We start from the raw sequence: 27,998 nt of genomic DNA, 5'->3' as shown, positions 1-27,998 counted from the left end.
ACAAGCATAGAAATATTGAAATATTTAACATTAAATTTGACATGGAAAGTGAGCGCAGAGTGACTTACAGTAAATCCTGTTTTAGGAAACTTAAAGTTGGTACAGTGTAAGATCAATGACATTTTAAAATATGCCATCTCCCTCCATTCTCACAGTATTTAAGAAAAAAAGCAACCTTATTAAGTTGTAGAACATATTTCACTGTACAAAAAATGTATGAAAATGTAAAAGACAGCAATAGAAATAGCTAAAGACGCCATAAGACTTCACAGAATTGTGTCGAAAACACACAATCAGTATTCACTATTCCTCAAAAAGCATTAAATACTGCAGCTTACTAAGATGTGAGGTACTGCAAATATACTCGTTCATTTCAAGAGAAAACACACAAATAGACAGAATTTAACATGAGAACATATACCGATTGATGAGCTGTGACACTTTGCAGAAGAAATTATACAGAATCACAAAATAAATAAATACATTATATCAGAATTACCCTGCTGCTTCATCCATTGTTATCATGCAGTTGTTGTGTTGCACTGCCCCCCAACATTGGATTAAAGCTGCATGAACCTTTATGATAATGAATACTCTGAACAGCTGGTGAAATCATTATGTCTTTATTTTTAAGGCACAAATCTAATACAATTTAGGAAAATTTACTTTAAGTTTATGTAGCCTATTTGTAACCTACCATACCCTGAAAATACTTATAATCTCTAATGTTACATTTTTTGCAAGTAAATTAAAGCAGATGTAATTGCTTAATTAAAGCTTATCTGCTTTCTTGCAGAGAGTTCGATGAAAAGGTTGCTACTACTCTCATGTCTGTATGTTGAATATGCCCCCAGCAGCAGATTACTTAGTTTAGCACAAATTCTGGAAGTAGGGGAAACAGATAGTTTGCTAGTCTGGCACATAACCGTGAATCCACAATGTGTCATTTTTACACATCTGCTTTGTTATATGATGTGTTGATTATTGACAGAGGCAGGCTAGCTGTTTCCATTCTTTGTGCTAAGTTAAGCTAATCAGCTGCTGGCAGTGGCTTCATATTCACTGAACAGACATCTCTCAGCAAGAAATGAAAAAAGTGTATTTTCCAAAATGAACTATTCTGTTACATAAACTCTTGCCAATTAGTAAATCAACTGCAATATACAGAAGAGATAAGAGATAAAGAGGTTTTTATTGTCATTGTAGTGATACAACGAAATTTTGTTTGGTACCAAGGACCATGCAACAGACAATTCCAGACGCTCCACTACTCAGAGCGATGTTGCCAGACCCTGAACCGAACTCCTGGATGCTAAGACTCTCGCTGACCTCATTAGAAATCCCTGCTCTTGTTTTTGGGAACACAATATGTTTTTATGAGACAATAATAAGGCAAAGTCCTTACAGTCTGTTTGTCTTTAAAGGTGAAGCTATTATTCAGCTACACAACATCTCCTTTGGTATCACTTTCACTTGAGTGGATGAGTGTCCAATTCATTGCATAACATAGTGGGCGAATAGTCTGGCCAGTGTTTTTCATTCTACACTCGGGAGCTGCGGATTGCTCTCCTGCCACAGACAGAAATGATTCTACACGGCGGACAGGTCGATACGATTGGCCGAGTTGGTGCTTTTGTCCCATGTGTTCATCTTGGTGGGCGTCACGCCCTCCTTGTTTCCATTCATCTAGAGGATGGGAAGGACAATGTTAGACTAAGGCCATTGAGAGTTCAACAACTCATTTTTGCTTGAGCAAATCTTTAACACCAGCACTCACAATGTCTGAGTTGAATGGCTTCACATTGACGTTTCGGATGGAGCTGCTAGTAAGAGACCACACCTTGGTTTTGTGTTTGAAAGCAGCTCTGACCTACAGAAAGAAGCAAAGCCATAACAGATGATGGTGACACATGTCAGGCACAATACATCTCGTCATCCTTAATCAGAAATTGGGGTTGCAACAGAGAACATTGTCCCTTTCCTGCTAATTGGAATAAATATCGAGAATAATTGATGGTTTAGGCTGTGTACACTTTCCTAAAAGACGTGACACATCAAAACATTTAAACATACATCTAATATATTTAGCATCATACCTCAGAGTTGAGAAGACAGTGAAACAAGAAGACAAAGAACCCCTAAAGAAAAGAGGAAAAAAGGTTAACTTCAGCATCATTTTCAGAAATAGATGCAAACATTTTGGAAAAGAAAAGATCCCAAAGTGAAGAACTTACTTGTAACGAGTTGAATACAGCAAAAATATACAGGAATGGCAAAGAGTGTCTGTTGATAGCGAGAACGCCAAAGATCCAGGAAATGCCGAGTATGGGCAGGAGCACAGCCACTGCCTTTACAGTCAGCCTTGAAACAAAGCAAGAGACAACCATGTTTATATTATCTGCCTTTAACAAGAGAACAATATCAAAATAGCTTTTTTATTAACTCACTTGACTGCATTAGCATCTCCATGAACCCTGTAACTCTCTCCGCTGATTCGAGATATGATCCTTGTCACAGATATCAGAATGCCAATGTTCACCTGGAGATCAGAAAGAAGGTTATCTACATTTAACACATTCACACAGGAGGTAAGATCCCTTTGATCTTGTTTTGTTCCTCCCCAAATAGACTACACGTTTTACAGTGAATACAGATTCAATTCTTGATCAAATTACGCAGCAAATTGTGAACTGTAAAAAATGACAAATGCTAATTGATGCAAATTTCTCACCACAATGACAAACAGAGCCGGTGCCACAAAAGCCCAGATGGCTCCATTAGTCAGTGACAGCCAACAGCTGAGAAAACAAGGAGAGGGGCAGGGGTAAAAAAGAAAATCACACCGTGTTCCCTTCCAAGTAAAAATGCTCTCATGTCAATATGGAATGACGTGTAGTTACGGTTGTAGTTAACATTGAACACAGTTGATGGTTCCAATTTCTCCCACAGGTGATGTCATTCTTACGCAACCCCACCGAGTTTTGACGGAATAAAATCAATTCCACATAATTCACAGGATTTGTTCAAAGTGCAGGTCATACTTACTTGTCAACCTCGCCATAACTGTTCAGAGCTGATGTCATGGACACCACACATATCACCAATGGAGAGCCTGATAGTAAACAAAGAAACAAACACACATGTTACTTTCACTTAAGATGCCACATAGCACCTATGATGACTGGATTAACATGCTGTGGGGCCTCATTGACCCCGTATTTATCCAACTCTCTTTGCACTGTGCTTGTTCCCTGCTGCGTCAAGTACCAATCAAGTACACATTTATTTATGAATGCATCAAGTACAACTGTTCCCTCCTCATCAAACCATTTTTTTGAAATATTTTAAATCCTGCATTGTTTACATCTATATTTGCATGCTAGCAGTCTTCCTCCTTTGATACCTTTATTAAGGTATTGAGTACATTTAATTAAAGTACCACAAACATAAATTGACACACACTAAATCTGAGGCTTTGAGGCCCCTGTGGACCTGGGCCCGAGGCAGTTGCTGCCTTGTTAATCACAGCATCAAAACAAGTTACAAGCACTCTCATATTCTTGGATCAACAAGTCTGGAATCAACGGAAATATTTAAGAATCATCTCAAAACAACCCAGTAAACCTAAAAAGCTTTGAGCAAGGCCACAGACATACATTTCCGACAGATAGGCCAAATAGTGATTACAACACAATTTATATGGTATTTAACCTCCACAGTGTCATCTGAAAGTATGCCTCATTTAATTTTAGCAAACAGCCTCGGGGCCCCGTTCAATATCTCGTTATAGTGTCCAACATAGTAAACTCCCCCCATTGTCGCACCTGACGGATACACTTTTACCCCCTGTGGTGGTTTTATTTATCTGCTGTGCTGATAATTGCTAATTTCCCTGAAAATAACTTTTGGCTGGCCAAGCCCAAAGGTTTCCAGCATGCTATGCTACAGTACAAGGAAATGTTTACTTTGAAGGAGCAAATGAAAGCTAAAGTAGTCAACACCCTTTATCAAAGCTAATAGCAGCGGCAATTAATTGTAAAACGAGCATTTACTTTTTATGTATAACAGCTATACTTCTAACTGTCAGACGAGTCTCTTGTTGGCCACACTAAATGAAAAATCACTCTGGCCTGAAGAAAGAAGTAATAAAAAAGGGATAATTTTTCCACTAATGGGTTCAGCATGTGAAGGACTATGCATTCTTCAGTAGCCAAAGACAGTACGTATGTCCCAGAGTCTTTTTTATCTGTCCGTCAAACTCCAGTTCACTCAGATCAGTTGTTCTGTTGGAATGTAACTCAAAGCTGATTTATTCAACAGGGTCATAGTTACGTGCTTTTTGGTAAACAATACTTGACCAGTAAGTCAAATCATATTTACAGTAATGGCCTGGTGTGAGGGAGAGGCAGGACATTGTGTGAAATTAGGGTCAATGAAATAAGATGACATCGTGTATTCTTCAATACACAAATGAGAAAATGACACACAAGGAATAAGAAAGTAAATATGGCAGCTATATCATCGTCTGTGTTTTCCATCTAAGTGTAGTAATTTAATTCTGCGGCGCAGACCTACCCCAGCCAATGCCGTAGTAATAGAAGTGTTTGCTGCCCTCAGAGCCGAACACCTTGACCACCATACTGTAGAGGTGGAGGCCCTCCACCAGCATCCAGGCGAAGGCGCTCAGAAAGAAGAAGTGAAGCAGGACAGCCATTACCTTACAAGGCAACTGAGACAGGGGACAAAATCAGAATTTTCACCATCAAAACATTCTCTTTTCCATCATTATTTATGAATGCATTATTATCAAAAGGAGTTTTGATAATCGCTATTTAACTTTTTTATCTTTTTATCCTCTGTTCTGCTTTTCTGTTGCTCCAGTGGACTGTATTTTTTTCTTTTAGATTTATTTTCTTTCCTTCTAGGAATTTAATCATTTAGTGGTTGTTTAACTTAACCACATTTTACATTGTAGTTCACTTCATACATCATCTAAGTACCCACAAAATCTCATAATTTATTCTAATAACCTGTATATTATCAAAATAAATAACAAGACGCTAACCCCATCATTGTCATTATAATAGTCACAATTAACTTTTATCACTTATCATCAATCATTATGACCATCTTCAACAACATAATCTGTGCTGTGGACGTACCGTGCCCGGTTCGAAGCGAGAGCTGATGAGCAGCAAGATCTCAGCCACCAGGATGGCAAAGGACAGGTTAGCGTGGATGTGGTAGCGTTGGTTTCGGATGGTACTCACTGACCTGCAGAGGGACAGCATCACATCAACTTGCTGTAGTGCTCAGGTAATAACAACTTTTAGTAAACAAGTCAATGTTTTGAATACAAATGTACAGCACAGGTTGTAAAAGTGGTGGTACTCACGACAGAACAGCAAAAGTGACCAGAGTGATGGCAAGACAGAAGATGGAAATTGAACAGCCAACATAACCGATGGTTGAGAGTGCCACCCTGTGGCCAGTAGTGAGCTGTGTACAAAGACAATTCACCATCAACAACGACCAAGACAACATGTACACACATTATTATTTTGCCCTCATGGTGGGTCATTGCTACGAATGCGCATACAAATCTAGTTTAGCGTGTTTCATTCAGCCTCTATCATTAGCCAGGAAATTCAAAGGGGCCCCGTGGAGTTTATGATAATGAACACAATACTGAGTCTCATTAGTATTTATCAGGCAGGCTACTCTCCAACACTAAGCATACTGTCATAAAGCTTTAGCGTAATGGTTTAGTTCCTCCTGTCTAAGTTGGATAAAACACAGACGTTGGAAATGTTTCGAGATGAAATTATTAAATCAGATTATGTGTATTTTTTATGATACACGTTTTAACAGTTTTGCTGCTAAAGTTTTTGTAAATGTGCAGTCAAATACCTTTTTGTTATGATTATTGATTATGCAAAAACTGCATTGCCCATGAAGCTGATAGATTGTGTTTCTCCATATGCACACATTCATGACATATGGCCCCGTGCAATGATGTTGTTTTGGAGTACAGGCTATTTTGAGGGTTTGGATATTGTTATCCATTAACTGTCTTCACATGTGCCTTGTCATTAACAAGGGCTTCTCAGCCTTCCAGAAATGGGATATGTGGGATGTTCCCTTGCAGCTGAGGGATGAGGCACCCCACTAATTAGAGACTGGCTAAGGGAAAGTATAGCATCAAACAGACTTCTGCGCCTTAAATACAGCGCTGGCCCTCTTAGCTGCAATAAGAAGTCGTCTTTTCTATTTAAAAAAAGCCATCGTGGATGCTGACCACACTCCCATTGCACATATTCTTGGATAACAAAGAGTTATGTGTGACTGTGGTGACAATGTACACAGGTTTGGCATTCCAAACTGCTCTACAGATAATATTAATGTAAAATACTGTGCAGGACAGTGTTCAGAGAAGAGAAAGACTGTTATCCCAGATGTTTTAAGGAGACAGTTTTTGGAGGACGGTTCAAAGCGACGGTTTCTAGTTTCTGAAGAGAGCGTGGTCTTTGACGAATAGACCACTGACCTGTGTAGCGAACCCAAAAATACCATACTTAATCATGGTCGTCTGAAGTACTTCTGTATAAAACCACCAGTGAAACCGACATTGTGACTGTGTAGGTCTGCCTACTATTGACCTACAGGGAGGAACGATAAACTGTCCAAAGGCTAAAGTGGGGACTTCTGGTTGGTGGTATACTGTGTGGTTAACCGCTGCTTCCTGTCCAATTATGTTCCTACAAATGCACTTATTTTGTGACAAAGTCACAGAGGGAGGGACAGACGCATGAAATGAAAAGCACTGTGGTGAAAATCATCAATAGGTCTTGTTCACAGCTGGTGTCATAGTGGGAAAAGCACAGGTATTACTAATAACATTAACAATGGCTACGTTCAATTGATGTTTAAGGCACGACAGTTGGACAATAAGCTGGCATGCAACATACCAGGACCATGGATGTATAATAAGAACTGGTTAACGGACTCAAAGATTCACTTCAATGAAAATTGCTCACCAAGCACATAAGCAAACAGGTTTTCTGGCTTCCGGGTTTGCCTCTATGTTGTGCGGGCCAGTGTTTCTCTGACTGGCCCCACATGTCTGATTGTGTGCTTGGCCCATAAGACTTTTTATTACTTTTCAACGGTGTGGAAATTTTTGACAAATATAAAAATTCATAAACAAAGCAGTAATTTACACTGTTTGCAATTCTTGGCACAGCTTTTACAGACGTCTATTTTATAATGCCGGTCTATGGGGAAAATGCTTTTTGGGCCGCAGGGGATTTTATTTCAGTATCCTGAGTGTCAACTGGAAAACAGCAAGGCTGAGATGGCACCGTATCCAGCTCCCTTAATACATTAACCACCAGGGCCTTGAAACTAAAGCAGCTAAATAGAATTCAGCAATCATTTTGTTATTTACACCTGTACTTTTCCCGCTGAAGCAATCCATTGTTAATATAAATTTTTTTTTTTTAAAGAGTAGCAAAAACGTCATACCTTTAATGGCACCACTTGCATAAGTATGGCAAAGTTGGTGAGGTGGTTGCACAAACACACAGAGTACGTCATGTTTCCATCAGCGCGTACACAACCTTCATTGGACCATACTACCTCATTTGAACTGAAAAGGATGACAATTGTTCATTATTTACAGAGACTGCTGGCAAGGATCAACATGATCCATTATGGGAGGCACACAGAGAATCGTTTTGCTGAATTTACCAGGGCAGTCTGACAGGGCAATCCAATAATTCACTTTTCTTTTCATGAGCTTCAGGGCAAAGAGGAGTAAGGAGAGGATGCCTTTGAATCCAACTAAAGCATACTCCCTTTTAAAATGATTTATGCTTTCTTAATAGTGTTCTGGCTCCATTTATGTTCTCGCCATATTATATTTTTATTTATGTTGGGGCTGTTGCTCAAGATACACCAAAACTGAAACAGGAACACATGTAACACTGGCTGCTTTTGATTTGAATGAAAAAAGGGAAGTGCACTTTTTCCAAATCACTGATCATTACTTATGATTTAGAGTCTTTAAGACTTGAACAAAACATATGCAAAGAGTCGGTAATCAAGATGAAAATCTTTTTGGCTCTACATCTGAATGAATAATTGAGACATGCTGCATCTAAATCACGAACACAGACCCACCTGTAGTCCAAGAAGGCGCAGTAGAGGAATACTTTATTGCTCTGATTTAGGACTTGCTCTTGCTGTTCTTTAGTCTGAAAAAGAAAAGTTGAATGAAATGAGATTTGTAATCATCAGAGAAAAGTATGTAATAAAGGACAAACATTTGCTTTAGGATTTTACTGGCTCATTGAATTACATGCAAAAACTCATTACATGAAAATGTACTTTGATCAAGACGACTATTTGGAAGATTTATATATCTTTCCTTTATGCTCTTTGGCTTTCTTTCTATCCATATGCAGACTGATCAGATCTTGATATATTAGATAAAAGCTTAAAATATTCCATAGTTTTCTTTTGTATCTAAAGAAGAGCAAACCACTTATAAATGTTGCTTCTGATACAAAATAAAAAACCCTTAATCAGTGCTTAATATGCCAATAAAAAAGGCTAAAGAGGTCTGAGACCATACTAAATGACAGAGAAGACGCAGATCGACACTCAGCAAAGGTGATGATTACTCTGAGAGAAAATCCCTGCTGTTTTCAAGAATCTTATTTGATTATAACTCACTTTTTCCGTGTCATTCCTTAATATGAGATTTGGAGTCTCCGGAGACAGTGAGCTAATGGCTACAGTGCAAGAATGCAGTAATTGGGGCTTGGCCCTGGTTTCAGGTCAAACCACTACCCTCCTCAATCTGTCATCTGAGGAAAACAACACTTTCATTGGCAGTTGGGTGTATACTGAGAGACTGCACACCTCTTCTCATTCCCCAAGCCTTGACTCTCAGACTGAATAAGAGTATGATTAGATGGACTGTGTCTGCACTATTTCCTTCTGGAAAAAGTGAGCGAGAGAGAGTGAAACCGACACTCAGGCTGTCTGTTTCCTGGCCCATATGCTCAGTGATTCATATTACAAAGCATAGCATAAATAGATAAATAAATAATACGTTGACTTTATTGCGTAACCATATCGTTGCTCTCATTCTGTCTGTTTCGCACAGGCAGCTCTTTAGTCATCATGTATTGTGACCCTCGAGATGAATGCAATGGATGAATTTTCATGTGGCCCATTACAGCGGGCAACACAATGGGTCCACGAACCATGAGATCCGTCATCACAAGCCGGTGGTCAGCTTTGAGGAGCTGCAAAGCAACCCCGTGGGTAAATTTACTGCTCCCCCGTGGGTTTTAATAAGTCACATTGCTTGTTGGGTGTAAATGAAAGCAGATGGAAGAGAAACAAACTGTAATTGGCACACTGTAAGACTTGCTTTATAGTGTCGTGTTTGCTCTGTAACAATCGCTGAACCTTTAATGTTCCTGTGCAATGAAGGAAGACTAATTATCCACATTATAGGCACAAATATAAACCTGAGTTCATGGGAAATAATCCATCAATATCAAACCATGATATGTACTAGACACAAGTTAAAATATACATTGACTAACAGACCTTCACACATATAAGGAGCGCTCTTTGGCCATGCTTCCTCTCTAGCAACTGTCTATTTGTGGTACGTCCAGCGTGTTTCCAGTTGATATCTGAGGTGAGGTGCAGGAACCTGAAAGTCATTAGTGAGTGTTAAAATATACTTGGAGATCTGGCTGAGCTTTGTGCGCACACCGTTGTTCCCTCAGTGCCCTGAGGCCTCAGCCACCAGCCAAGACTGAAGCTGGCGCTCCAACTCTTTATTAACAACAGAAGGCCAGCAAACACCGCCTTGGAAATCACTTTGAGCCTCATAAGGAGAATAGATGTAGAGAGGAAGAAGAGAGTGAAAGCTAGTGACAGCAGAGGGATGCAGAGTGACAGCTGATAGAGGATAAGGGTCGGAGAGAGAGAGAGGCTGATAAATCATAGATCGTCAAGGTGTCTCTGGTGCTTCTGTGTCACTGTGTCTTCAATTAGAGCGGCTACAGTGCTTACATATCACAACTCACCCTCCATGGTTGATCTCCAGATTCACAAGCAAACATCAGTGGTGGAAGATGTATTTAGATACTTTACGTATATTACAGTATCAATGCAAGAATGTTTAATTGATGCGCACTACGTAAAGTAAGTCAATATCCTGCATTCATAATCATAATTATGTCAAAATATTCACTCTGCAGACAAATGGCCCCTGTGACTGATGTATTATTATCGATGCCCTTATTCGATTGTTAATAGTGATGCATCATTCCAGATGGTGACCTCACTGTTTTATATACTACAGTTACAGGTGAGTAGGTTAGTCCAGTGGTTCCCAACCTAGGGGCCAGGGCTCCTCCAAATGGTCACAAGTCTAGTCTGAGGGGTCCCCGATGATTAATGTGGTAAGACAAAATACATAATTAAGTTCTGCTACACATATTCATTTTGTCCACTTTTCTCTAATCTTTGCTTTTTAAGAGATATTGGGTGGTTTTCCATCTTTGGGATTCAAATAGTTTTTTTATGCAAAAATAAGTTTAAAGAGTGGAATTAACTCTTCGGTGGAACTGCTAACAACTCATGGACATCTGAAACTTACAAGAGGTGTAAGACCAAAAAAGGTTGGGAACCACCGGTTTAATGTTTAAAGATGTATTAAAAGAAAGTAGTAAAATATGTAGTTCAGAGTAAAAAGCACAATATCTCCCTCTTAAATGTAGTGGAGTAGAAGTACAAAGTAGCATAAAATGGATACTCAAGTAACATACAAGTATTTCCTAATTGTACTTAGGATACTGGAAAAATGCACTTCAGTTCTCTCCTTCACTGGCAGCTATAATACATGGAGTGAGTCTTGAGTGTTGACTTGGATTTCAGTTGACACAGCTGCATGGGGGTATGAGAACTGTAAATCACGATGCAACTCTTTTGGAGGGAACAAACACTCTTAGCTGACATGTGATCGTCAACATACGTATAATATGACAGTGTTTTGCATAATAGATTTTTAATGGTGCATCCTGATGACTTACTAATGGCAACACACCCCTGCCGGCCAATTACACCACCACACCAATCAGCTGTGATTGGGAACAAAGGGCCTTCAACATCAGCATGAGAGCTCCTGGCCGCCGTCTGATGCGTAAATCTCTCTAACACAAAGCACACCTCGTCCTTTCGCTGTTTTATGACTATGTTGAGCCTGTTGGATGAAACAATGAGGGATGAAAATAAACACTCTCATGCATCACAAAAGCATTTAAGTCCCAGATGACATGCAGCAACCAGCAATTTGTATAAATGCAAGCTTCTCTGTCCTCTGTGGTGTCTTTCAGACCTACCATGACTAGCAGAGCTAGAAACTCCGTTGTGGTTGAGCTAACTTCAAGAAATAGCAACAACATATGTCTCTGCAAATCCCAAGAAATTGGGCAACTCTGGGCTAATTTAAATGTTGACAGCTGATCCTCAAGCAAGGCGCAAATAAAGAAAAGATGGAGAAAGCTACACACCCATCATCCTAGTTTCAACAGTCAATTCTAAACAGACGGGATATAATACAACCAAAAGCATACACACACACACACACACACACACACACATGCGCATGTGTGCACACAAACATATATCCGTCTGAAATTACGTTTTGTTAGACTGATTAACCTTTGTATTCATTTCTATCTTAAAGTATAGTATCCTGCAATGCAACCAGTTCAAAATAATCTATTGTTAACAACACGACACATAAAAAAAAAAATCCTATTTCAGTTATAATAAATAAAATTAATCAAATTGAATGAAAGCTCTAATTGACAGAATATGGAATATTGAGCATGAAGGTTCATTCTTAACTTTCATTTGGAAACAGTTTAACATAACAGAGTCTTTAGTTTTTGGTCCATTTACTAGCTTTTTCCAGAGCTTCATATTTGCTTGAGAACATGAGATGCAGTTGAACGCTACATAAAGGGCTAGTAAGTGGACCTTGAATAAATATAAAATATTACTTGCAAAAAAAGTCCTGCTCACACCCACTCATTCCATCTAGCATTGGTACAATAATATGTAGCCACGAGAGCCAAATAATCTAAATACAGGCTTTGCTTGTGCTAAATTTAAAAAAGCAGGGAAAAAAAGGACACAACCGTGTGAATGAAAAAGTCAGCGATCTTCTCCTTTTCCTTCAAACGTTCCAAATATTTGAGAGCACAGAAAGCCACGGTGTAATTTGGACGCCACATTCTGCATTTGGTATAGATATAAATTTTTAACAGTGAAGCTGTCACCAGGACCCATAGCAGCACTAAAAACCATCAGTCACACTTTACATAATGACATAACATCAATTAAAGCTACCATCACCTTCTGTTTTTGTGGAAGTGTACCGTAGGAGAAAGGTAAAATATGAGTCAACAGAAAGGCTCAGATGTATCCAGGTTTTGACAATGGCTAAATTGTTCTGCATAACAACAGAGCGGCCATACATGAATTCTCCAAAAGCTACATTGACTGCTCTTAAATTTAGTAAGGGAAGGAAACACTTTCAAGCAGTATGTCTGGGAGAGGCACACCAAGGTATAGTGTAACATTGCTCAGTCCAGCAGGCTCAAAAAGACCAACCACAGCTCAAAACTTCACCTGGAGTTTTTTACCGACTTTTAAGGTCAATACATAAAAGCATCACACTGACACAACCTGCGGCTCTGATGGAGTACAGATCTCTGCGTTGTTATAACAGGGTTTTTCGGTCAGAGGTCAGACTTAAGCTGATCCACATACAGCATGTGGAGTAACAATCTGAGTCCATGCAGTAAAACACAACTGGCCTTGAGTGAGATCATGCCTTCAGGGGAAATGTAATAAGACATGCAGCTGTGGTCTCAGCTCAGTCTCTGAGGTAGACACTGAAAACAACGAGATGTGTTGATAGGTATGCAGGGTGTGAGGAAAACTGGAGACAATTAGAAACCCCAAAAATGACAGTTGTTTTTGATAGGGTGAGCGTGACGAATCACAGAAATACTGCAATGTGGCCATTTTTGTTCAAAACAACAAATATGACTTTTTGAAGTGAACTCACATTACAACGAGAAAGGTTCTCCATGCATGAATGTATATGTTCCCACGGGCTATGAGGCCACTGGTATACCTCTCTGGTTTCTGGCTTGTTTATAGAACATGTTTGCATTCATAAGTTGAGGGCTGCATATTGAGCCTTTGCAGAGAAGTTTCAAAGGGGGAAATACATGAGATCAAATAAGGTTTAATACGATTTTTAGTTGATGACGTTAGGTGATATATTTCAAATCCTGGGGTTGTACAGCGCCCTTTGTAAACCTGTCAAAAAAACTCAGCATAAAAACTTGTAGAAAACATTTTTGTAGAACATTTTTCAAAATAAAATTCAAGCACAAATTATATCAGGTTACGCAAAGAAAAAAAAAGAAGCTGAATTTAAATTCAATAAATTTCTTGCTAAAACCAACACTTGCCCATTATGAGACAATAAGCTTCCTAGCTACTGTAGCTAGCAGTAGGTCTGATGGTGATGACTGAAAGTCCATAAACAAAGATGGAAAAGCGTCCTGCACACACAATCCATGATCCCAATAATCACAATTTTAGTTTATAAAGGTTTAACGTCTCCCAACAGCCCGCAATCAGATACAAAATTATTTCATAACCACCATTACTGCTTATGGCTAAGACTTTTTAATACCTTCTAAGACATTTTTATAAAGGGAACTCAATTTAGTGTTTTTTAAGACTTTTAAAGACTCGCAGGTACCCTGCAAAAACAGTTATTTTGTCTTTGTATAACCTTGTTATTAATATAATTTTCAAGAGTTTCATCTTGACATTCTCAAACCTTTCAAACTACAAATCTTTCAACGCATTCATAAAACCCAAATGTACATGATTTAGAACCACAGGTTTTGAAATGATTTGTTAACATTATTTGAGGCCATAGAGAGAATCATATAAACAGAATCAGAACCCTTTCTACTTTTCTCTGAGCTCAAGCTCTGCTCTGTTCAGCACTACCAAGAGGAGGTGGTCGCGAGGTTTGAGTGGTTATGGAAAGGGGGTGCTGAATGGGAGGGGCCGTAAAGAGAGACTCTAAATCTTTTGGCAAGGGAGGAATAGCAATAGCCAGACCTCCATCTGTGATTGATCAGCATGTTGGCTCACACAGCTTGGTTTGCATGCGTGTTGGTGTATGGATGGGTGTGGGTCGTTAGGAGAGAGCGAGAGACGGAGGAGAGTTTTTGACTACAAGGTTTAAGCTGGGCGTGTTTTAGGAGTTATAAAAAGACTGGCAATAAAGGGGCACTTATTATTGTTTCAGAAAGAACTAATACCAGCATTGGCCTACACAATTAACAGCATTGGTATCAGAAAGTGTGAGATAACCTTTGCACATTTATTTTCAAAGTTGCTGAACAATTGATCCACCAGCTCCAACAAGTCTAGACATCTTTGTAAATACAAGCCACCCAGTATCCCTTTCTGCCCCTGACCAGTCTTTACTCACTTCCCACCAAACTCTGCTTCACGTTCTTTAAATCATGGATGGAAACAGCTTAATGGACGACTGAGTCACGGTTACGTGTCCAGTCACTTGGTAAATATTTGAGTAATGGGTAAAGAGTAATGTTCTTCATTTTGAGTGTGTGTAGAAAATAAGTTGTTGTTTGAGCAAAAGTTTTGGGAAACACTCTTATTTGCTTTCTGGAAGAGAGTTAGATGAAAAGATTGATACTACTCTCACCACTGTCTCTTAAATATAAGCCTACAGCTAGCAGTCAGTTATCTTATAAAGGAGAATTGAAGGACAGACAGAGGCCACCTGTGCTGCCGCCCGGTTCCATCCTTTTGCCTTGGCCCTTCTTAAGAAGCCGCCAACCTAACACATTGCTTTATAAGCTCATAAAGTCAGGCCCGCTTGTTTTTTAAATCCTCAGTTTTTACCCTATCAATCCACTTTGCTCATGAAATCAATCTTTCCATTCATTCCCTTCATACCATCAGCGTGATGCTTTGACAGAAGATGAGGACAGAGAGGAGGCGTCGTCCTTTTGTATTAATGTTTAACTACTCACCCACGATGCCGCCCACCCTCCCTTTTCTCCCCTTCGTCTCTCCTTAGGCTCTCTCAAACTGAACCTGAGTCAGACAGCAGTGATAAATCACCGATGGAGCCAGGGTCCAATCAACACCACAGCCAAATGGCGTGTGAAAGTATGTGGGCCTCCTGCAGCCTTGATAACACCTTGTCTGGGTATCAAACCCGCTCTGTGCCACATAACGTGCGATGGCTGCACCTCGGCTCTGACTGAGTCAGCTGGGAATGGCATGACCTCAGCGGGCTGTTTCAGTGTGCTCAGAGGGCATCAATCAGGACTGCAAGGTCAGTCTGACACCAACCACATGGCTTTGACCTTCTGTGAGCGGTACCTGCCCCGACACAAGGCTCTTCACAAGTCTGTGACTCCATCAATCCACGGTACAATACATTTTATCATGGCAGGTGTCAAATAGAGAAAATGGATGACATTTGGGTCTGAGCCATGAAAGTAGGTGCCTGTTTGTACAGAACAAGCGATGGCACCTAGGACTTGTTGTTACCATAACAGCACGAGAAGACAGATGAGGAGGATGACACGTTTCAGCTTCAGACACACTCAGTTCCCCCGCTAAGTTTTAATGAAGTCACTGGCTGTTTGTCTACTTTCTGGGGATAAAAAAAGAGGTCAGTTGCAAATCACTTACTCTCGGCCACTGAACTGGTGCCATGAGAGGACATCTTCAAGGTTTAACTTTAACACAGTAAAGAGCGACATAAACAATGACGTGAAAGGTCGGCCTCATACTGTGTGAGCCGCCCTCCCTGCCTCCAAGCTAGGGAGGTGATAAGTATCCACCTGCTGCCAAAGACATTAAAACTCCAAAAATAGTTGTATTTTGACTAAATCCGTCTGTGCAGCAACGCAGTTACAGCAAAACAGCCCTTTTTCTGAGCGCAACCACAGCCAGAAGTGCTCTGTGCCAAATTACGATGCAGCTCCTACATAAAAATCTTCGTCTAAACTATGCAGCCTAAATTAAATTGAAATATGCTGGCATGTTGCATTCCAATCAGTATGTGTCGTATTAGTAATAAGTATAACAGCTTATTCGGAATGGGATAGAGGGGAAAGAATGTAAGAAACCTGATTTATCCTTACATCAGAGGAAAAGGCAATCCAACTAAAATAGAAACACCTTGACTCAACAGACAGCAGAGCTGTTGAGCATCTCCAGCACTACCATAACAAAGGAGATTATAAGCCTTCTCCCATGGTGTCTGCTAAAAAAAACACAGTAATCATTATCACAGGAACCAAGCCAGATGATTGCAGCATAAACATTTATTTCACTAGGGAAAATGAAGGCAAACAAAACAATACTACCATGGTTTCATGAAGCTGCACGGCTTTCATTTGTGCTCTTATGAGTGAGGAGAGAAAAAAAAGGTATTGGTAATTTACTTCAATAGAAAGTGATTCTTGTAGGACTTATAAATTAAACAGAACCATATTGTTGTGGGGTTTAGTCAACTGCCTCATTAATGCTATTGTATGATAGTATAATATGCTATCAACATAATTCATTTAGATGAAAAGAATGGCTTCAATAATCCTGTTAATGTGCAAAAAATAAAAAAATATATAAATATACATGGCTGTGAGGAACACTGCCACGTTTCTGACTTTACAGGGAAGCAAGCTAATTCAATACACATTTTTAATTTTCATTATGAGTTTCAACTGCATTTCCAATGGAAATATGGCCCAGCTCCTGCCATAAAGCATGAAAAGAAAAAATATGCTGTTCATAAAAGAAAGTTATTGTTCCATTCAAAGTGCCCTAAGTCTACAGTTCAAATGTACATAATCAGCTTGCTTTCTGGAGGCCACATGCTTCGTGAGGCAGGCTAATGAAAACCAAAATAGGCTTCATTCTTTGTGCTGCTGGATGCCCAGCTGCACAAGCCTCGATTAGTGATAGATAATCATCTTCTTACATAAGAGAACGCCAAAAATAGAGCTGATAGATTTCATATGGGGGGGATCCAGCTACTGTAGCCTCAGGCAAACCAGGGCCGTCTTTCCTCTGATAAGGTGGGTGTCCCACACTCAACAACTGCACCAGCCAACTAGTAAAGCACTCAATTTCCCCAGTATGACTGACTCATACAGAAAGTAAATAAAGACATGAGCCAAAGATGAAGAAACTGGGACATCGTATCGGTTGATTCTTACCAGGATGTGGGTGAGGACAATCTTGATGACTGGCGCTCCAGAGAGGTTCACTGACAAGGCCGGTGAAGGCTCCACTTTCAGAGAGATCAGACAGCTTGCTACTTGGATCTTGTAATCCTTAAAATCAGCTGCTGCATTAATCCTAAGAGACAAAAAAAGAGGGAAGAGACTCAGAGAATGTAAGAAAAGAAAGGCAGCGTGACAGGAACAAACAGGGGCATAAATGAGATTCAAAGTTACAAATAATAAAGAAAGAGACAGAAAAAAAGAAGATCAACAGAGACATAATCAAATACAGGCAGATATGTAAAAAACAACACTGTAATCTGGTACTCATATTAACACATAGCTGTTACACACCAACCCAGAGCACTAACATTTAAGTGGGACTTCGATCATCCGACTATATAATTAATCACACTGACAAGCAGTGGCATTGCATCAATAGTTTTTCAAGGCAATCTGATATGTGACATTGGGATAATACAAGCGTCACCTCTCTATCGTGATACAGAGAAGACATTCTCACCCGCAGAGAAGTCGGGCAGTGGTAGAGCCATGTTAAAAACGATCAGTCGAACTGTCACAAATTTTACATTTTGTACTTGAACTTCTATGAAATATAAAGTGGGAAAAACAGGTTGCTTAAACGCTGTTATGTCAGGTTTGGTAAAAAAAATTGCAGCATGAGTGGAACAAGCTGGGCCAGCGATGAGACAATAACAGAGGGGGATATGCAGAGCTAATAGCAGGGTGTATCAGTCAGAAGGTTGAGTGGTGAGATGAGAGATAGGCGAGAGGACAGATAAGGCCCTGGCCCCAGGCATCAGTCATTCTGTGTTTCAGGAAGCAGGGGCGCCTTAGTGCCAGTGGACCTGATTCCCCACACAGGAAGTACAAAGAGAGAAGCCGGAACTTTTTTGTTGTTGAATGGCTTCAACAATTTAGTTTAGAATATATTTTCGGAGGCAAAGCCCTGGCCGAAGCTAAAGTTGAATGATTGACTTTTCACATTGGGTGTTGTCCCGTTCTCTTACTTGGTCTTGACAGGGCTGATCTCTTTGTAGTAGTTGTGCATGTTGTGGTAGAAGAGGCCAACGATGGTGGTTTGAGCTGAAGAAAAGAAGACAACATACAGTAGTTGAACGGCTTGGGCGGTGGGCTGGGAATGTAATGCAGTGCCGCTAAAATGCTCACAAAGAAGGGAAGTTAATTAGCGCTGCCTTGCCGCCGCACGCTGGCACCGGCAGGCTAATAGGACGACCTTATGCTCGCACAAGGGTGAAAGATAGAGGGCCGCAAAACCCGTGGATGCTGGGAAATCTTATGAAACATCTACATGACTTCACTAGGAGAGCAGGAGGTCTGGTCCCCCTCCTCTAATCAGATCTATCATCCAGCTCGGTCCCACCTCAATACTGCAAGATAAACAATGAAATCGGAGGAAATCCTTAATGATTCTGTTCCTCCTTTCAAAGGCCCTCTACCCGGGCCCCGTTGATTTTTTAACCTTCCACAAAATTATTTCGACAGAATGCCCCCCGGCAAGTTCCCAAGAGATCTTAAGGTGGCCAGTTTGCTTGTACAACTCTCTCTCTTAAGGAGGAGAGCGCAAAAGGAAAAATATAATAAAGTATCCAAACACACCAATGTGTGGCATGCTTTCCACTTAATTGGGTTATAAAACCTCCCCTCAAGTATTTCATACAGCCAGGTATCCAGAGCTATGAGTTAATTTGGTACTGGCTGTAATGTGTCAAGCAATAACACATATTCAATTTCTGATAACAGTCCTTTAATGAGTTATTAAAACGGTTTATTCCAGTGATTATATGGCAACACAGTACATGTAGCGGCCAGGTGGAGTCAAGGGAATCTGACCTGTACACAAACTCAAACAAGCAGAGTTTAATGCCCACCGTAATTACTGCTCTCCCTCACTCCACTATGTAAGTCCATTCTTTTTAATGACAGAGGAAAGTGGAGAGAAAGTGCTCTCTCTTTCATTCTTCCTGTTTTGAATAAAAGGGTAACTGCCAACATTAAAGTCATAGTTGGATTTCTACGGTGCACCATAAAGTCACACAAAAGCTCTCATGGAACTCCTGTCCTACACTGTATGCGATGTTAGCAGTCTTAAATCTTAGCATAATAAATTACTGGCAAATAACAAGAGCCTCCAAGCTGGACAATTTTCTCTTGGCACATTCAGACCACAATTAATGTGCTGTATTCACACTCAAGAGGAGCTACTACTTTTTATACAGAGAATCCTCAGGCTAGGACACGTCCGCCTTGTACATCACTCAGGACATGTCGCTGAACATCTGTAGTACTATAATAGTTGCACTTACACTGCATGGCGAAAGCCTCTCCAGGCACCGAGATGTAACTCTTGCCCTGTGTGGGGAAGCGGTAATGTGGCAGGTTGTAGTTTTGTAGGAATTTCATCAGAGAGTAGTCTGTGGGGGTCAGAGGTTAGAAAAAGCAAAAACTGTTTAAAAAAAAACAGACATTGAGGCAAGCATCGAGGCCCATCTGTTTCATCATTGGGTGGATCAAAGCTGTGAAGCCACCCTTGGGAGAAAGACACAAGCAAGCTTAGTGGCAAACTAAATATTATGCAAAAACAAAAAAAAGACCTATACCCGTGAGAGGGAAAGTGGAGGGGTTTGAGATCTGCTTTTCTGACCCGCATATGTCCTCTGATTAAGAAAACTAATGATGTCAGCTTGGCGCTCCATGTCCTTCTACCCTAACACACAAACTACAAACAATGAGTCACCTTATGGAGAGCTGACAGCATACTGACCTGCAACAGAAGATGTTCCAGCAAGTGAAATGAGGGAGTTCGGGCTGGGCTCCAGGTTAGTCACCATGTGTTCCATCACTCTGTCCACGGTCTCGATCAGACCGCTGACCACAGGGATGGACTGCTGCTCAACAATGACCACACAGAGAAATGTTCACAATCAATACACAGTTGCTAACCTGGTGTAGAGATTTCTTTATAAAATGTAACTTCTCTTCACAGGTTCTATTTACAAATATAAAATACGTCAAGTCAAAAGGGTACACAAAGGACAATTTGCTTTTCATGGAGAGTGTGTATTCTGTGGCTATGGAGGGAGCTTTCCAAAGTCTAAGAAAATAATTGTGATCATGGAAACTCTGCCAGAAAGTCTGTGCTACAAATCAAGGAGAAATATGTCGACATTACCAGATAGAAAGGAACAATGAACTGATGCTATTGTTTGCGTTATGGCAAAAGCAGAATCCAGTGTTTTTAGCAGGCGTGTAGAAGTGAAAACTTGATTTATTACCTCAGTAAACATTGTAAACATGAGTTTATGGTCTCAATCTCTAGTTTCAAGTCTTCTTCAATACAGCATGATGTTCATTTAGTAAATCATGGCCCCATTTAGCGGCCAATGTGGCTACACATGACAATTAGGGGATAATCCTTAATGCTAAGATACTTTCTAGCATTTCGCATTATAGCTAATAGTACATTTGTGCTATCTTGAATCTAATTCAATTGAATTCCAAAAGGTACAAAACAATTGAGCGCAGCATACACAGCCATACGACGTAGATTAAAAAAGTCATACAAATCTTGATACAGAGAGACATATTTCGAACACTCAGCATGAATTTGATTAGAGACGGTAATCACAAGGGGCTTGACTGAACACTGGATCTGATGTCCAAGTTTTTGACTTGTCATACGTGAACATCTGTTTCAGCTTGCTCCTACTAAAACAAGCATGCTTGTTCTGAGAAGTCAATGTGCTGAAACCACACGTTTGCTCAAAATGCCTTTCTTCTGTTTGTATATAGGAGTCTGGAGATTATGCTGGGATGAGTGTACAGTTAAGGAGGCTGCTCCAAATTTACATTCAAAGCATTGTGTTGTAGGGCAGTTTATAGTCAGCAGTGCTGTCTTTTGCAATTTGCACCAGTGAAGGCTACATACTGTAATCCTGTGTGGGTAAACTGCCAGGTACTGTTATTGCCGCTGGCCCCATTTGTGCCAAAATATGCAGTGTTAAAATCTCAAACTCATGGATCCCTTCAGTGCGTTGGATTAAAGTATTCACCAAATTGCATATGTTACATTATCTCATTGTTAAACATTGCACAACAACAGTGTGAACTCATTTACCTCTGGCAGCCCTGGAGAGGACAGCACTTCTTCCACACTTTTGAGAAAAGCCTGGATGGAAGAAAATGGACATCACGGAACTGTTGCATCATATGCACATGGGTGGGCATTGTGTCTCTGTGTGAACTGGTTTTGCAAGTGTAATGTGTGTGTGTGTGTGTGTGTGTGTGTGTGTGTGTGTGTGCGCGTGTGTTGGACTGTGCTCCAAGACCTGTGTGAGGTTGTTGGCAGTGTTGTGAGGAATGGTCCTATTGGGCAGCGCCTTAAGGAAGCCCAACACCGGCAAGGACTCCGGATCCTGGGAGCTCTGGACCTCCTCTCGCTGGCCGCTGACGGCAGGATTACTCACTTCAGGGGCGCCCTTGGGAGACAACACATCAGGCATCAAATGAAGTTTACAATCAGGAGGTGGTTTCCGAAGGAGCACCCATTTCCAACATACACAGGATGTTAAGTGACTGGGTTCGGGAAATTCTCTTTGGACAAGTGATTCAGTGTTGCTCTTTTTCAGCCTAGTGCCCTACAGGGAGCCATTTTGTGCGTACTGTTGAGCAGCTGTCTCTACTTTCTTTATCCGTTTTCTGCCTCCAGAGCCCTTTAATAAACAGGACGGATCTGTTCACATGTGCTCTCGATATCCTTTTTTTCCAGCTCCTCTATCTTCAAAAGGAAAGAACAGCTCAATAAGAAATAAACTGTTGTCAATGTCCCCAAAACTGTATGCAAATTGTTCATATACCATTTCTATGTTGCTGCTATATTTGTGAACAAATGATTCATAGATGTAGTTTATTCAATTACATTTAGGTTATTATATCTTCCAAAGTTAGAGTTGACAAACTTACAGCTGTTGGTGCAGTTGAAGTGACTTCTTTGGAGACTCTGGGTGTTGTGGCAGAAATCATGGCCTGGCCTACAAAAAGAAACACAACAAAGGGCTATATTACAATGTGTAAGGAACCACACTGGTGACATGTACACATTGTGTTCAATTTTATAGTTTGGATATCCCCATTTTAGAAGCATTTTTGTTATTCGATCCTAAACTTGCGAAGCTGCTGTAATGTAGCTGGGTTTTATCAGTTTTATGAGGCTGGACCGCACCCAGTCATGAAGATAAAGACAGATTACAACCTCCACAACACTGGGATAATCAAACACATAATACTCTGCCACTAGCTTCTGTACAAGGCTAAGATACATTTTATGTCTTTGTTGTCGTTTAATAAAAACAGCACTAACTAGCTCCCAGAAAACGACCATATATGGACGTACATTAGAGGTATAAGTGTGAACCATTCCTGCTCTTCTTTGGTTCAATGCAACATTTTATAGGAGTGCGCTGCAGAAGTAAAAATATTTTTCTGTAACCATAACAGTTGGGCTCTTTGTGTCTGGTAATGGTCTCTGGAATATATTGCTTTTGGTAACTACTTCGGAGAATAAATTCCGGCAGCGTGCACTTTATGCTTCACATGTTGTGAGCAGTTGAAGCTTTAACGGTGCAAAGTAATACTTTTCATATACTTTAACCGTCTTTAACCGTCCCTGATATGCTTCACACGCAACAAAATAAGATGCTGCCTACTAGCTAAAAAAGGGCATTTCATCAGGTTTTGACCATTTGTCAGACTATCGTGAAATGTATTAATATGTATTATCACACAGCATAATTATTTTATTTATAAGTTCTCGTAAATGTCAACATGGTTTGTCACTCTGCAGACCAAACGAGGTTAACAGCGAGAGAACAAAAACAGTCAAGAGTCTTGAATTTTTTGTCCTCCTAGCGTGTCCCACCTGTCATATTAAATCATAATGATCTGCCCCCTGCGACCCAACACGCCTCTGCACTCTTCTAAATACTTATAAGGCAGAACTATGTGAGCCAAGTCACTTATATGGCAGATGGTCATGATAATGTTTTCGGCAAGAAGAGCTATTTGACAGGGAGCGGGGGTATATTTGTGGGGGGTATACTTTTCTAGTTGCGCGTGATGTCCTACCTGTGGCTGCACTGTAGTAGAGGAAGATCTCGTAAGGAGAAAGGGCCCTTTCCCAGATGACAAACTCATCGAAGGCGCCGGTTACGTAGTGACCATACGCCCTGTTGTTGCCAGTTCCAATGACAAGGTCAGGATAGGGATCACCATAGTTCTCCGAGACGCTGCCAGCTGTATCACCAGCGGTGAAGGTCCCGTTGATGTAGACCTTCAGACCATCCTTTTTCGTCCATGCGAAGAGAATGTGGGTCCAGTAAGGCCCTGCAAAAGGAAGCATACTACTCAAACAGCATGTATGATTTGTATAGAATTGCACTGCAAATGTTCAGGCAATGGAAAAGAGGGTGATTAGAGCAAAAGAAAGAGAATGATTTGAGAATCTGGTAGACCGTTACCACTCTAACTCTTTTAGGGTGGTTACTTGTAGGGTGTTAGCATGCTAATGTTTGCCGAATAACACATAACACAAAGTACAACTGAGTCTGATCAGAATGTCATTTGTTTTGCAGATTCATGTAAGTTATTACAATTCATTGAGAAGGAAGCTAACGTTAACTGACAACAATGCTAATTGCTAATCAAAATAATTGCCGATTAAGTTAACTTCCTGATGATCTAATGAATTGGTTTGAGCTCAAAACATTTTATTTGTCTCTGTAATATCATGACAGAGAGTAAATACTGTGTACCCACAAGAACTCGAGGTCAGGTCTGTTTCGGTCCTGCAAGCTCTCTCCAGTCAATTTTACACTACAAAGAACTTACTTCCCCCTTGATTCTCTGAAGTAAATTGACAATGAGGAGAGTCCCATTAGGCAACACATCTGAAAACACTTCCACTAGCAGAGCAAAACGCATCTCAGTTGCGGTTAGAATATAAACCATGTGTGCAAAGACCCATTTACATGTTTTAACCCTCTTTTTCTCTTTTTTTATGCAGAGGGATCTATAATGTTACATTCTCAGCTTTCAGTGAAAACTATATTTGGTCCCAGTGCACCTCCAGGTTTAATCTATCACCCTCAAAGCTTTTACTCACACTTAAGAGAGGACTGCCAGATGACATGACACACATATGAGACCCAGATGACTTTCGATCCTCTGTAACCGAACATTCAAATCTAAATTGAGTTACGACACACGTGCGACCTTGAGTAACTACAGCAAAAACAAAGATGACAGAAGACATTTGAGAACAAAATACTGGCTCTAAAAGTTTCAAATAATGTTAACCCTGGTGTTTTCTTCTTCTTCCATTTTGTCAAAACAGTTTCAGCTCATTTAAATCCGATTTTTATTTTCAGAATTGAATTCAAAGTATTGGTCACACTCTTATAATGTTTCAAATTTCATCTAAGTCAATCACCAAATATTCTTGTAGCCTATTTAAGAAGGAAATGACCGCATCTCATTAAACGTCCATAATAATTGTATGTTTTGTGATACAGCAAAAGATTTATAAAATATATCCTTGACTTGCCAAATCAACTGTCTGCGGTTACATCTGGTTTCAGTTAACCGAACCATGAATGCAATTACATAACAATTTATGGTTGAAGACAAAAACATATATATTTCCAAAACCAAAATACATTCCTCATGGGTGCCGATGGGGAATAAAGTAACTGAAAGAACACTGTGATACAAAGGCAAATTCATCCGCAGTACCTGGGACTCTGATGTTGGCCTTCCATCTATGGTTGTTGCCTCTAGTGTAAAACTCAACATATCCTCCAAAGGGATTGGTGAAGATAGAGAAGCCATTGGAGATAACTTTCCCTCCAGAGGCTACAGCAAAACGGGACTCTGACTCGTGGTTTTTCCAAAAAAAGGAGAAGGTAATCCCTAGAGAATGATAGAGAGATGAAAAATCACCTGCAGCCATCAATACAAGAGACTCAAATGGTTTGAAAGTAATTCGAGTTTTGCCAAATTATCATATGCATAAGCTATAGTGCACTCACCCTCAGGACCACACCATGTAGGGTCGCTAATACAAGAGTTCTGGTACTTTCCAAAGTGAAGAAAGGTACCGCCATTATCTCCATTTAGAAAGATGCCTTTGTTGACCATTCCCTCAACAATATCTGCAGCAAAGTACAAATCAAGGGTATCATTTCGCTTGAAAATGCAGTGTCTGTTAGCCAGGGGGTCTATAGGGTGTCTACTCAAGTGCCAAAATATTCCAAATCTTCAACAAATCAAATTACCAAAAGTCCCTTTAACATTTAACTTCATTGTTTATGCTACTGATGAACATGAAAGTTGTACAGCCTTCTTGGTATCTCATAAAATAATACAAAGGCATTAAACAAGTGGCTTGGATGCTAATAAAAGCTAATTAACAATAACAAATAATGAAAAGGCTCAGAATTCTTTCTTTGTGCTGAATGGACAAAAAGACAACAAGAACAAACTAACGGCTCAACCACATGTAGACACAGAGAGGACAACAGGGAGCGGCAGGTGATGCACAAATGAATTTCAGTGAGCGGAAAGTGATTGATCCTCACCTACTGTTGCAGAAATGTTAGTGTAGGCAGAGTCATTGGTATACACATAGGAAGAGTTATGGGAGGAAGGTAGCACAGTGTGGTTGTGGATTCTGAGAGCTGGACAAAGACAACGGAGAAAAACAGTGATTCACATATAGACACATAACAGAGGACACAAGAGAACAGTGAGAGGAAGACAACAGGAGGAACGTGGTGTGCAGGTATGAGACAGAGTGATGCTGAGCTGACTGCTCAGTGGCAGCGCTCAAAGAGTTTCAGCTCTTTTCCTCTTCACTTGAGGATTCCTCCTGAACTCAGAGTGACTCCACATCATACTCAAGTCTATACCTGATCCCTCTTCAACTTTAACATTTTCACAAAAACTTGCACTGACTTATGGAGGGACAACGAGGCTGCAAAATCTAATAATGCAGAATAATGATCTATTCCATTTCTTTAGTTATTTTTCAGACATTTACCATATGATAGAATACTGCATGTAAAGCATTGCAGAATTTTAAATCACAGTTACATCACACACCAGATATTCTGTTCTACAATTTCACTGATAAATCTGACCTACAATATAAACACTCTGAAAACAGCAGCACATTTAAAAAGTACGATGGCTGTGGCTGGAAGGTGGGTGGTGAAAAAAAAAGCTTGAGACCATGCAGAGAGCAAGACATTTAGGTGGTGCATTCCCATGAGTATAGACAGGTCTGTTTATGTATGCACATACTTATGTTACTTCCATTAACATAACCTGGTCTGTTTCCAATCTGGTCCCACAGTTCATGGATTCCATCCACAGCGTCGAGAGGCCAATAATGTGAGGCGGAGGCCAACACCTGCAGGCCTGAACGGAGAGTTAACGGGTAAACAAGCATCCAGAAAGGGCTTTCCCCTGCAATCAAGCTCTGTCCCATTACTCAAATACGTATACATTTTCCTGGCACTTCGTTTTGGATTTTGGGGGGATTAAAAGATTGATAATAATGAATCCAACAGCTGTAAAAGTTATGCAAACTATTCTGATTAATGAGTAGGGCAGTGAACAAATCAACAACATTCTCTGGTTTGGTGAGCTTTTACAATTCACATTGTTTTTCTGATCCCACAGATGTTAATAATGTCATCTTATTTAAATTTGGCAGTTTAAAACAGCATAGAAAAATGAAAGCAATCACACCACCACCCATACAAAATCCATTACTACCTGGATGCTTTGCAGGTTGTACCACTTGAGCATAAACCTGTGAAGAAATCAAATGTATCTACTGTATAAAGACGCCATACAAGACATAATATAACAGGATGAAGTCAAAATGTGTTGTGTGTGTATGAGCTTACCTTAACACAGGAGACAAAAGCTGTAAGAAGGTGAATTCGCAAAGAAAATTCCATATCTTTTGTAAAATGTACCATATAATCTTTTATAAAACAGCAGTTAAATCCCCAAATAAAGATGAATCCAGGAGAAGTCACTCATTATTCCAAAATATAAAAACTTTTGATCAGTCCAGTTTCCAAACTTAGAAATATAGATAAATAATAATAACAGTACTCGAACAAAACAAAAAGGAATCAGTTTAGTGTCCTGGCATGAGGCAGAAAAACTTCAGAAGTTTCCCTTCTCATGATAAAAATCCGAACACCAACTTCCATGCAGAAAACTGTAATCCGTGATCGTGATTCCTAAAGTGAACTGGTACTTGTTTCTTTGAGTTTCTGTGGCTGCATCTGGAAATGGCAAGGAGCAGAGAAGCTCCGTACTGGCTTGTTGGACTGAACGTGGGAATTGCAAAGCGTGATGTCATTTTTGGACCTTCTGAGGAGGGGCGTTGGAACTGTGCGTAAATGGCATTTCACTTGTGCGTAATTGGATATTGCGCAGGGAATGAATGAGATCAAGATCGGAACTGTGAGATCTGAAATGCTG

General features: G+C 40.2%; 1 protein-coding gene across 2 annotated transcripts; it reads right to left on the bottom strand.

The window, feature by feature from the left end:
• Positions 1-13: 13 nt before the first annotated feature.
• adgrd1 (adhesion G protein-coupled receptor D1) lies at positions 14-27,784 on the bottom strand. 2 transcript variants are annotated; one of them, XM_031848889.1, is made up of 26 exons: positions 27,410-27,784; positions 27,276-27,312; positions 26,799-26,915; positions 26,075-26,173; positions 25,526-25,648; positions 25,230-25,406; positions 23,565-23,822; positions 22,404-22,471; positions 21,770-21,919; positions 21,559-21,609; positions 20,206-20,329; positions 19,748-19,855; positions 18,431-18,506; positions 17,394-17,535; positions 8,182-8,255; positions 7,525-7,648; positions 5,396-5,499; positions 5,163-5,274; positions 4,576-4,729; positions 3,046-3,112; positions 2,732-2,798; positions 2,448-2,539; positions 2,235-2,361; positions 2,097-2,138; positions 1,778-1,870; positions 14-1,686 (listed from the first exon to the last, which is right to left on the bottom strand). In XM_031848889.1, exons 1-26 carry the CDS (start codon positions 27,482-27,484, stop codon positions 1,591-1,593), a joined length of 2,757 nt encoding a protein of 918 aa, XP_031704749.1. In that variant the 5' UTR covers positions 27,485-27,784; the 3' UTR covers positions 14-1,590. The 2 variants fall into 2 exon arrangements, with proteins under 2 accessions (XP_031704749.1, XP_031704748.1); XM_031848888.1 differs by lacking the exon at positions 26,075-26,173.
• Positions 27,785-27,998: the final 214 nt, after the last annotated feature.

This window comes from Anarrhichthys ocellatus, unplaced genomic scaffold (genome assembly GCF_004355925.1).
Source record: "Anarrhichthys ocellatus isolate YVR2014 unplaced genomic scaffold, GSC_Weel_1.0 scaffold9, whole genome shotgun sequence".
Lineage (NCBI taxonomy): Eukaryota > Metazoa > Chordata > Actinopteri > Perciformes > Anarhichadidae > Anarrhichthys > Anarrhichthys ocellatus.
The sequence above is the reverse complement of the archived record's forward strand: the minus strand, read 5'-3'. Positions and strand labels throughout refer to the sequence as shown.